Source organism: Pelodiscus sinensis, chromosome 10, assembly GCF_049634645.1.
Source record: "Pelodiscus sinensis isolate JC-2024 chromosome 10, ASM4963464v1, whole genome shotgun sequence".
Classification (NCBI taxonomy): domain Eukaryota; kingdom Metazoa; phylum Chordata; order Testudines; family Trionychidae; genus Pelodiscus; species Pelodiscus sinensis.
In genome coordinates, this window is record NC_134720.1 from 16118221 (window position 1) to 16130924 (window position 12704).

General features: G+C 47.5%; 1 protein-coding gene across 13 annotated transcripts in view; it reads left to right on the top strand.

Moving 5' to 3' along the window:
* The window catches only part of ACSL3 (acyl-CoA synthetase long chain family member 3), an 88261-nt gene that overhangs the window by 36781 nt on the left and 38776 nt on the right, over positions 1-12704 (top strand). For all 13 annotated transcript variants that reach the window (XM_075937551.1, XM_075937547.1, XM_075937544.1 and 10 more), the window contains one exon: positions 3587-3764. In XM_075937551.1, the coding sequence (XP_075793666.1) occupies positions 3587-3764 (178 nt within the window). The remainder of the gene's footprint in view (positions 1-3586; positions 3765-12704) is intronic.

Consider the following 12704-nt stretch of genomic DNA (forward strand, 5'->3'; position numbering starts at 1 on the left):
TGGCTGTAAACAAACTTTATGGGACCATAGGAAATTTAGCCACACCCATGATGTGTATACATCCAGCTAACTAAAATCATGGCAGACCACGGCTACTGCTGGACAAGAGTGTGCCAGACTAAAGAGGTTCATCCTGTATAGTAAACTGGTTAAGTTTGGCATTAACTACTGTACACTAGAAAGTGCTTCTGTAAATACTCAAGCTTTGTTGCTCTTGTATTATCTGTGGATTAAGAGCCAAAATTGTGAATTGTTTTAAAAATCAGAAAACCTTTTAACAATGACTACATTAAAATTCAAACTAATCCATGACAATTTAAAAAAAAACAATTAGAGGTATTCCTTTGCAAAGGTTCTAAACCATTGATTTCCAATGTATCTCATAATTCTTTCCTGAACCTTCAAAGTGAATGACGAGAAAGGAAAATATCATTTTACCCCGCCCCATTTAGTAGAAATCTTGAAGCTGTGCAAGGGAAATTCTTAAACCAATTTTCAAAATAGTTTTTTGATAAATATCTATACATTATGGCTACGTCTAGACTGGCATGATTTTCCGCAAATGCTTTTAACGGAAAAGTTTTCCGTTAAAAGCATTTGCGGAAAAGAGCGTCTAGATTGGCACAGACGCTTTTCCGCAAAAGCACTTTTGCACAAAAGCATCCGTGGCTAATCTAGATGCACTTTTGCACAAAAAAGCCCCGATCGCCATTTTCGCGCAAAACAAATCTGAGCTGTCTACACTGGCCCTTTTGTGCAAAAGGACTTTTGCCCGAACGGGAGCACCATAGTATTTCCGCAAGAATCACTGATTTCTTACATGAGGTCGTCAGTGTTCTTGCGGAAATTCAAGCGGCCAGTGTAGACAATGGCAAGTTTTTCCACAAAAGCAACTGATTTTGCGGAAAAACTTGCTAGTCTAGACGCAGCCTATCTTTGTATGCCTACAGGAGGAAAAATCGCCTTAGTATTTTGAGTAGTATAAACTGGTTGTGTGTGTGTGTGTGTGTGTTTGTGTGTGTGTGTGTGTGTGTGTGTGGATAAGACTCTGGCTGCTGAATTGAGGTAGTTTAGGTAGGAATGTGAACATGGTGTCAGTCAAATTAGAAGGGAAATAGATTTGGAGTTAGAGTACTTGGAGACAAGGATTGCAAAACTGGAAGGGTAGTCAGGTCTAGCACCTCTGCAGTGGAAATGTTTTGTGGGCTCTTCCCCTATGTAAAGCTGTGGAGATGAAAGTGGGTTCAGGAAGGGCAGGAGTGGATGCTGCAGCACCCAGGATTGGGTCAAAAAGCAAGTAAGAACCAACTGGATCAGCCTTCCCGGTCTGGAGAAGCAGCCACTGTGCTGCTGAGGCTTTACCTCTTCTCATACCTCCTTCTGACACTCCCCCTTTTCCCATTCACAGCTGTCCCTCTATTAGGAGACCTGGAGAGGGTGATGAGGCTTTGTTTCACATTCTCAAAAAATGTGTGCTTATGAAGGCAGGAGGAAGTGGCATATAGATGGTGGTAGAACATTGACCTGTCATGGAAAAGAGGAACAAACAAGGATGCAGGGTACATGGGGCTTAGGATAAGGAAAATGAGTTCAGGAAATCAAGGAAGCATAGGTGTAGGAAGCTAATGATTTATCGACACTGCAATCAGGAGATGTAGTTGCAGTTCATGTATATGTATTGGAGCTAGCTTTGATCTGACTAGCTGAGAGATCATTTGTGAATCCTCAACAGCATGTGCCTTTACCAGTGTTCCAGGTAGGCTTGTTCAACCTGTGCTGGGGTGCATGCTGCTACATCTTAACTATTTCAGTACTCAAGGTAGCTAATAGAGGTAAAATTTCTCTTGTTAATAAAAGCTCCCTAAACACAACCTGTATCATTGCTGATCTCTAGTTAAGAAAAGCACTAGTCTAATCTGCATCATAAAATCTGTTGGAGTTGGACTTCCCTAGTTTAGATGTTGCATGCCAAATTAGTTTAAACTTAAATGTAACATCTAATAAACACAAATCTGTTGAAGGATTAAAGTGCTTTTAACGGAATTGTTTATTTAATCCATTGTTTATTTAATGGATCCCTTTCCACTCATTTCATAGTAATTTGTGGACCTTTGCATGCATTTCTGCAAATTATATTGATTGGCAGGAAATGTTTTAGTGGATGGTTTAAATCATATAAGGAGAGAGTCATAAATATTACATGAAGTAGGTTCCCCCCTTGCATCCCTTAGTATTCTAGGCTGAGAGTAGAGTTTGGTGGTGGTGATCTTAAATGAGCTGTGCTGCTCATTGCTCCAGGTAGCTGTCAGTAAAACTGATTTCTGGGTCTGCAAAGAAGGTTGAGTCTTTTGGAAATGTTTTCATCCCAAAACAGGATGGATATCCAAATATTTGGATTTTTTACAGACCAGCTAAATACATAATGTTTTAAAAACACAGCAGGAATATTTCAGTGTTTTGAAATAGAATGAGATCCACAGGCTCTTTGATTCCCTAACTTTATGGTAACTAGTCAAGTGATCTACTGGGAATTTGGGAGCCAGAGTTGCCAAGCACCTGGTTTCTTAGTTGCCCATATTTTTGATGAGGGAGTTCTTTCTTTATGAATAACCCCAGTACCTACCTTTACTATGACTCACAAGCAGCAGCTAAATGAAGCTAACTAGAGTTAGTTCAGTTTCACAGCTGCTATTCAATGGTGAATAGTCATGAAATTGATGAATATTGTGTCAATTTCAGACAGGTTTCTGAGCTCTCAGACTCTGTGTCTCTGTAGTAACCTGTGTTTTCTAGGCTGAGGATGGGAAGCCTAAGCTTTTCAGCCAAATGACTGGTGTGGTACTGGGGAGTTAGGATTTCCCAGGAGCCTGCATGGTAGGCTGCTGAGGTAATGGGAAGGGTAAGTTGGCAGGTAGGTGAACTGGCTGGAAACCAGGAAGGTTTCCATACAAGTAAAGCAAAAGGGATATTAGAGAAAATACTTTACTATTAAGCTTTTAACGTTTTCCAAAATAAACTTTTAAAAATCTTAAATGTTAAAGGGTTAATAATTGTGGTATTTAGCAAGCCCTCAGAAGACCCCAAATGCTGTAGTGGAAGAGCAGAAACAAAAACTGCGGTATTTGTTAGAGGAGATCTCATTCCTTGTAAATTGTGGAACTGAATATTGTACCAGTTCTCTGGGTTTGTAGTGGGCACATTTTTAGGGAGGGACAGTAGAGGAGAGGATATCCTAGCACTTTGAACTACATCTATATTGTGGTTCTTGTATATGGGGTTATGGTCCACTGTACACCATACTCACTCTATAGCCAATTTCCATTCCCTCAACAACCACAGTTTCCTTGTACAGAGCCTTTTTTTTTTTTAATTTGGACTTTGAGGGACAAGATTGGAACTTCCATGATGCTATAATTTGTTTTAATGCAAGAATATTATCCTTTGGGAAATGTTGACAATTATATTTTTAGACTTGCATCATTCATATTTTCACATGACCTAAGGTATAATAAGGACCACAATTTGAAATCTTGGGGCCTACCTTTTTCTAAATTACATTTATGTACATTTATATTACTTTTATTAGGTCATCCTTGGAAAATACACTTGGCTCTCATATGATGATGTCTTCATTAAAGCTACTAATTTTGGAAATGGCTTAGCAGTATTGGGGCAGCAGCCGAAGACTAACATTGCCATCTTCTGTGAGACTAGAGCAGAGTGGATGATCACTGCACAGGCCTGCTTTATGTACAATTACCAACGTAAGTACTTCATATACTCTATAATTAATATCTTTTGATCTAATGACACAATCTGAAAATTCAAATTGATCTTTAGTTTACTTCATGTTTTAGAAGTTTATTTTAATATATTTTATTTTATAGACTGTATGCAGTCTTACATGGAAAATATTATGCTAAAATAATCTGTCTAATTCTGTTCTGGTGTGTTACATTACACACTTAGATTATGTGTTCTCAAACTTCATTGCACCATGATCACCTTCTGATAACAGAAATTACTTCACAAACACACGGAAGACCAAAGCCAGAAACCATCTGAGCCTCATTGCTTCAAGTAAGGGGGGTCAAAGCTGAGTGCCCCACCTGGCTGGGAGGGACCACAGCTGAAGACCAAGGTGGGCTTGAGCCCCAGGCAGGTGGTCTGTAACCTGAGCGTTGCCAAGCAGGCTAAACCTTCAAGCTATGGCTTTGGGCCTAGCCAGTGGGACTCAGGCTTCAGCCCAGGGCCCCAGCAAGTCTAAGATAGCTTGGGAGACCCATTTAAAGGAGGTCATGACCTACTTTGGGGTGCCAACTAACAGTTTGAGAAATGCTGCTTTAGATGCAAAAACTTGGGTATGTCCTATCAAGCCTGGATCCACAAAAGTAGAAAAGTTCCAATAAATATATAAAAGTTAAATAAGTATATTTTCCTCATATTGGTTTGTGCTCTGCTTCTCCATGAGAGAGGAGCAGTGATGAGAAACAATATTTATTTTTTTTATATAAAATCAGTGCAGATCACAGTAGTTACTTTACAGCAAAGTCAATAAATAAAAATCTGGAAAGAAATAATTGAATCTGAGTCAGAAGTATATTTTCATTTGATATGGTTTATATTTGATTGGATACTTGCTGCCTTTTGCATTATAAGCTGACTCTTTCCTTGTTATAAATTTACTTTGAATAAAGATTTATATTTATTGTATTATATCAGACCAAAACTATATACCAGTGTATCTGAGATTACCCAATTTTTTTAATCTTTTCTATTATCCATCACTTCACTGTCATGAAGTGACTGCCAAATTGTTATAAGTAAAAGTTAACTCAATTTAAATAATTTGTAGTTTAATAAGCTATATTGTTTTACTTAAGACTAATGTTCATTCAGGAACCCATTTTGGATGGCCATGTAAGTCTCCTAAATCTAATTGATCTGTCTTAATTCTCCTCTTTCTTTCTCCTTCCCTTCTTTCCTCTTTTCTCCTGCTGCATTTGTATTTCTGCTGGTCTCATTCATTTCCATCCACTACTTTTTTTTCAGTCTGCTGAAGAAATAGCTGCTCTGCCTCTTGGTCTAGTCACTACTTGAGATGGATTTTTCACAGAATTAGGACTAGTCAATAAAAGCAACATTTGAAAGATCCACCTAAGTGAAAACAAAAGAGAAATGAAATAAGAAATAGTAAAATTTTGGATTCTGTTTAGAGTGCCATATATTCGATTGCGTTTGCAGAAGATCTGTATTTGCACTAATATACCAGAGACCCTGGAACATGAAGCAGCCATTTCAGAGCCAAGGCAATAACAGGAATTCTCATGAGTCATTACAGCTTCATTGCTTACATTTTGCATTTAAGATGTTGGTAATGTAGGCTGTATGGCAGGGCTGGGCAAAATATGGCCCAGGGGCTGGATCCAGCCCGCTAAGCCACAGGATCCAGCCCACGGACCACCCTGCCGGGACCCTCAGGCACAAGCTTAACACAGTCCCTGTGTTTCTCTGCTCTTCAGGGAAGGAGAGTCTTCTTTCAATCTCCCTGCCTTCAGCTCAGTCCTCAGCTCCTATTGGCCAGAAACAACCCGCCAATAAGAACTGACCTCAGCCAATCTCTGAGCTCCTATTAGCTGGAAACAGCCAGTCAATCAGAGCTGAAAGATTGGCCTGAGAGACTGGGGCAGCAGGAGTTGAAAGCCACGTGGAGGGAGCAGCCTGTATTTTCAAGCAGGTTGGGGCTACTGGCCAGGAGACAATTAGGCAAACTCCTCCCAGCAAGCACCTGACTCTGGCACCCCAACCCCTCCTGCATCCTAACTCCCTCCCCCAGATCACCATCCAAACCCTCTGCACCCTCCTGCCCCAGGTTACAACTCCCTCCCCACCCTGTATCCCCTCCTAGAACCCTCCACCTGGCCGGAACCCTCTTCTGCACCCACACTCCCTCCTGGAACCTACACTCCAATCCCCTGACCCAGGTCACAACTCCTTCCTCCATCCAAACACCCTCTCAGACCTCACACCATCTCCTGAACCCCCATCCCTTACCCCATGCACCTTTCTGCACCCAACCTCCACCCTAGACCCTGCACCGTCGTCTACAGAAAAGTACGGCCCTTGACCACTTACCAAAATCTTGGAGTGGCCCCCCACCAAAAATTATTGCCCACCCCTGCTCTATGGCATTGTGTTTAAGGATGTCTGTTAGCAACTTGTGGATAGCTTAATTTGAAGAATTGTTGTAACATTTGTTAGGATACATGCATTTTTAAGGGTAAATGTAAGTACGGATTTTAGCAAACGTTTATTTTTGTAAACTTCAGCGGTTACAAGTTTACACTTAGGGGGGCAGGCGGAAGCAGGTGCTCATCTTCCATAAGAGATCAGGTGTTTGAAGAGCTCAAGAACACACTTTCTTCTTCGAGTGGTTGCTCCTGTCCATTCGAGTGAGGTGTGTGTGCGCTACGTGCACAGTTCTGCGGAGCGTTTTTCCCCTAGCAGCACCCATAGCGCCGGCGGGTCGCCCCCTGGAGTGGTGCCACTATAGCAGCACATAAGTACCCCTGCCGACGCTCCTCCTTCTCAGTTCCTTCTTACCGTCAGTGACGGTTGGTTGGAGCATGTCAATTACCTAGTCAATTTCCCCGCTTATCTCTTTATGTAAATACTTCTCTAATAGTTATCCCATTGGTTAGGTATTTAGTGTTGGACTTTCTTTTCCTTTGTTCTCCCTCCCCCCCTTAGGGGGTAGGGAATGCCTGGACCACAAGGATTTAAGCCATGCACTTCCTGCGCAAAATTCATGCCCAGAGATGACCCCCATGACAACTGCTTAAAGTGTCTGGGGGAAAGCCACCTGACAGACACCTGCAGAATCTATCCGGCATTTAATCCGCGGACAAAGAAAGAGAAGGACTCGAGCTTAAAACTTTTGTTGATGGAGGAGGCTCTGCAACCGGCACCGGGTCCTGAGACCGGGGTAGCCTCTGCACCGCAAACGGCGAGTGCAGGGGGGGCATGTGATGGGGCATCGGTGCCCACGCCACTGGCACCAAGGCACTGCTCACATTCCCCGGCCCCGAAGAGGGCCAAGACTTCAAGGGTTAGATCGCCCGGCCACAAGTCTGGTGCAGGAAAACACCATCGGCGGAGATCCGAGCGCTCTGAGGCACTTTCGGGAACTCAAAAAGGCGGGTTGGCAGACATCCCAGGCATGCTGTCACTGCACCGGCCATCTACACCTGAGACGTTTAAGGCTGCCCGTGAGCTGATCCACCTCATGGTTTCCCTGCAGTTGGTGCTGGGGCCAGTGGGATCGCAGCGGCTGACACTGGGAGCCATGATGGCCCCAGTTGCCCCCCCACACTGTGAGCCTTGGTCGACGGTGGTGCCGGCAACCACCCCGCAACAGCACATGGGGTTGCCGTCCCTTACAACTACGCTGCCGGCACCCATAACGGAAGTGCAGTGGGCACCAGAGAAGGTATGGGCACTGCTTCCAGCACCGACCATGTCTGTGTCTTGTGCCCCGCAGCCAGCCCTGTACCAGTGCACGCCGTTTTCTGTAGCTGCACTGCCCCAACAACCACCAGGGTGTTAACAGGTGCTGTGCCAAGCGAGGGCGCCACCCCCAACTCCAGCGCTGACTAATGTGCCCACGGCACCGGCTCAGCTGCACACGCCGGTACTGGCCGCTTCTACTGCGGCACCAGCGTCAATTTCAATGCCGGTGCTGGCATCTGACCCTACAATAGCACCAGCGCCTACCTTGGCACCGGCGCGGACGTCTGGCTTAGCACCCGCCTGGGCACCGGCAAAAGCACCCGGCATAGCTCCGGCAACAGCGCTCGCCCCAGCATCAGTTTTCATTGCGGCACCGGTTATGATGCAGGCTCTCCATTTAGTGCCTGCCCCATCTAGCACCGGTGATCCGGTGCCTGCACCAGAAAGCATGGAGCACAGTCAACAAGCATCAGCTGATGCACGCACTTCGTCGGCACCGACTCAAGTGAGGCTTCCTACAAAGCTGCAGTCTATGGCCATGCTTAAGCCTCCTTCATCTCAAGACCAGCCTGGCTTAGCACTGCCTTGGTCCGCTTCTGACTACTCCTCTGAGTCAGATGTGGAGTCGCTCCGCTCGGAGGCTTCCTCCAGACCTTCATCCAAGCACCGTTCTCGTTCCCGGCCCCACACGCGCCAGTCTGGGTTTCAGCAGTCCTGGCCCCCTCAGCCTTCAGCCCCCCTGGCCTTTTTGGACGCCATGGGCTTACCATCAATGGCAGGGGCTCACGATACTTTCGCGGATGTCCGCCGCCTCCTGCCGACACACCCCTGCATCAGCGTTGCTTCCCAGGCCTCCGTCACCTCCAGGGGTTCACGCTTTCCATATGGAGGCCCCAAACCACCTGCCTCTGGCTGTGGTGCCATCTCAGCTGGGTCCACAGCTTCCTTCGGTGCCTATTCCGCCGGAGGTGCTCCCACCTTTAGAGCCTCAGAGAGTCTTCCTCATCCTCTTCCCCAGATGAAGCTGTAGCTGACCCTGTGCCATCCATGCCAGCTATGGACTCTAGGTCCCATCAGGACCTTTTACGTCGCCTTCCCTCCAACTTGGGTGTACCTGTGGAGCCAGTTCCGCAAGAGTCAGATCCCATGGTAGACATCCTGTCAGAGGATGCTTCTGCCAGGCTTGCTTTGCCGCTAAACAAAACGGTAGCCAAAATTACTACCACTCTCTGGCAGACCCCCGCCTCACTCACCCTGAACTTTAAGGGGGTTTAGAGGTGCTATTTTATCTCTCAGTCCGGACATAAGCTCTTGTACTCGCACCCTGTCCTGGGATCCATCATAGTCCAAGCCGCTGCACAAAAAGAAAAGCTGCCACAACCCGGCTCAACCCCAAAGGCCAGGGAACCTAAGCGCCTGGACTTATTGGGGTGTAAGGTTTATGCTACGGGGTGAGTACAGCTTTGAATTGCTAACCAGCAGGCAACGCTAAGCCGATATGCCTATAATACCTTGCAGGCTGTCGACAGGTTTAGAGATAGGCTCCCACCTGATGCACAACCAGAATTTGCTACCGTGACCGCTGAGGGCAGGACAATCGCATGCACAGCTCTACAGCCTCTTTAGATGCTGTAGATTCGGCCGCCAGGACTATGGCATCGGGCGTGGTTATGTGTGCAGCGCCTGGCTGCAGGTGTGTGGCATTCCTCCGGAGGTGCAGTCTACTATCCAGGACCTCCCATTCGAGGGAAAGGCCCTCTTCTCAGAGCATACAGACTCTAGACTGCACACGTTAAAGGATACTCAGTCGACACTTCGGTCATTGGGAATACACACGCCAGCTCCTCAAAGGCGACAACTCCCCTATTGACAGCAGGGTTTACCACAGTTTCAGCAGGGCCGTGGAAATTATTAGAGGCGCCAACCTCGTCCTCCCGGTGGGGGCGCAGGGACGATGGGAGCTTCAACCTCTAACTGCAGGTGTCGTTGCCCTCATCATAATAATGTTAGGGGAACCAGTCAGCCCCTTTCCCACCAAGCTAAGCCCCAGTTTTGACACCATCATCGAGGGCCATGTCCCGATCTCCCCCCCCCCCCCCCCCCCCAATGTTTGGGGACAGGTTATCCCATTTCGTGCAAACGTGGACCGAGATTACCTCGGACAGATGGGTTCTTGATCTTGTAAGGTTGGGTTATTGTATCCCGTTTCTGGGTTTCCCCCCCTTCCTTCCCTCCCTCCCCATCCCTTTTCAGGGACCCATTGCATGAGGCCGTCCTGCATCAGGAGGTCCTCGCAGTCCTTGAGAAAGGTGCGATAGAACGGGTCCCCTCCCGTTTGGAGGGCAGGAGGTTTTACTCACGTTATTTTGTTATCCCAAAACCGAAAGGGTGCTTTCGCCCAATTCTGGACCTTCGAAACCTCAACAAGGAGGTGGTAAAGACGAAGTTCAGAATGTTAACCCTGGCCTCCATCATTCCACTCTTGGAGCAGGGCGATTGGTACACGGTCCTTGACCTCAAAGACGCTTATTTCCATATAGCGATAAGGCCGAGTCACAGGAATTTTCTGCGATTTGTTGTGTTCCCCAACCATTTCCAGTTTATTGTTCTTCCGTTTGGGCTCTCTACGGCCCCCAGAGTGTTTACAAAATGTATGGCGGTGGTAGCTGCATTTCTCAGGACCTGAGGTATACAGGTGTTTCCCTACCTGAATGACTGGCTGGTTCGAGGGCGCTCTCACGCGCAGGTAACAGCTCACGTAGGCTTTATACAGTCCCTCTTCAGGAGGCTGGGGCTCTTACTGAATGACGAGAAGTCAATGCTGATCCCTTGTCAGGAGAGAGAATTTGTTGGGGCCCTCCTCAATGCCAGGCTGGCACGGGCCTCCTTCCCCAGGGTAAGGTTTGATACCATACTGACCATGGTGAACGACCTGAAGCATTCCCCCCCCTTGTTTCGGCCTACACCTGTATGAAGCTGCTTGGTCACATGGCGGTATGCACCTACGTCGTCCACCACGCCAGGCTGAGACTTCGGCCCCTCCAGGCGTGGCTGGCGACTGTTTTCAATCAGACTTCAGCACACTGGGACGTACTACTCACTGTTCCCCCGCAAGTACTTATCTCTTTACAATGGTGGACTCAGAGGGAGGTGGTTTGCGGGGGGGGAACCGTTTCAGATCGAGCTGACCTCAGTCACGTTAGTGACGGATGCCTCTGACGTAGGCTGGGAAGCTCACATACACCGCTACAGAACACAGGGAGTGTGGACACCTTGTGAGAGGATCCTACACATCAATGTGAGAGAGTTACAGGCAGTCAGGAAAGCGTGCGAGGTGTTCTTACCCATGCTTTCACAGCGCTCAATTCTGGTGCGCCTCGACAACATGGCAGCCGTGTCCTATGTGAACAAATGGGGGAGCCCGATCTTACTCTCTGAGCAGGGAGGCGATGCTCCTATGGGACCTGTGCATAGAACACAAAATCCACATTCAGGCCAAGTACCTGCCCGGTTGCAAGAACTTGCTAGCAGATGCACTGAGCAGGTCCTTCGGAGCCCACGAGTGGTCTTTGAAAGGGGAGGTCGTGGGTCAAACTTTCCTCAGGTGCGGTTATCCCCGGGTGGATATGTTTGCCACAGCAGAGAACAAGAAATGCCCCCTCTATTACTCATTTCTGGGGCTGGGCAAGCAGTCCAGGGGAGATGCACTAACAGAGAAATGGCCTCAGGGACTTCTCTATGCGTTTCCACCGTTCCCATTGATCCCCAAGGTCTTCGCCAGGGTGAAAGCATTCACAGCTCAAGTAATCCTGATCGCCCGAGCTGGCTCAGACAATTTTGGTTCACGATATTGCTGGAGATGCTGTGTACAAAGCTGCAACCCCTGCCCATGGTCCCGGACCTCATCACTCAGCCCTGTCGGGGGGGGGGGGGGGGGACGACTCATAGTCCATCCGAATCTCAGATCACTCCACCTTATGGCGTGGCTTATCAGTAGTTAACACGTGCTGAGCGGGCTTGCTCGCAGGCAGTTCAGATGGTCCTGTTGGGTAGTAGAAAGCCCTCTACTAGAAAGTTTTATGAGGCTAAATGGAAACGTTTCACCGTATGGGCATCCCAAAAAGGGCTGGACCCATGCTGGGCTCCAGTTCCGCTGGTGCTCAATTATCTACTTGGACTGCGGCACACTGGCCTATCCGCCTCATCTATTAAAGTATACTTGGCATCCCTTTCTGCTTTCCACGGGTCAGTAAATGGGGGGGGGGGGGGGTCTAGTTCCCTATTTACTGACCCGATAGTAAAGAGATTCCTAAGGGGCCTAGACAAAGTGAGCCCTCATGTGAAGCCGCCAGTTCCCCAGTGGGATCTCAGTCTGGTGCTCAAAAAATTGATGTCTCCCCCTTTTGAGCCCTTGGCGACCTGCTCCTTAAGACATTTATCCCTAAAGGTAGCATTCTTGGTAGCCATAACCTCGGCACGCCAGGACTCCGAGCTTTGTACATTGACTATAGAGCTGCCTTACTTGGTGTTCTCGGCGGATAATGTTAGGCTCTGCCCACACCCGGCTCCCCAAGGTGGTTTCGCCTTTTCATATGGCACAGGAAATTGTCTTACCCGTTTTCTTTCCAAAACCACACCGCTCCCCTAAAGAACAGGTGTTGCATTCTTTAGATGCCAAGCGTGCCTTGGCTTTTTACATAGATAGAACAAAACTTTTCCGTAATTCAACACAGCTGTTTATTGCCTATACAGACAGAATGTAGGGCTTTCCTATTTTGACCCAAAGATTATCCACCTGGGTCTTCTCGTGTATTAGAGAGTGTTATAAGCTGGCTCAGAGGGAGCCACCCCAGGTTAGGGTGCACTTCACTAGGGCTCATGCATTCTCCACAGCCTTGGGAGTGTACCTGAATCCATCTGTTCCTTCAGCAGGAAGAACCCAGACTCAGTGAATTGGAATAAAAGCTAGTAAAGAGCAATACACATCTCTCCATCTGCCAAATCAGTGGAGCCACAAGTACTATGCATGTTATGAGTGGTCTTCAAAAGGTGCTATGATCAAGTCTGTAGTCAAAAACTGGCAAGAGAGACTTTATTGGGTCCTGGGGGGAGCTGGCTTCGGTCCCTGGAAGGGGTGGGACCTCGTACAGAAGGGATGGGCCTGGGGGTTATCTTCTCCCCAAGCCAGCTCTTCA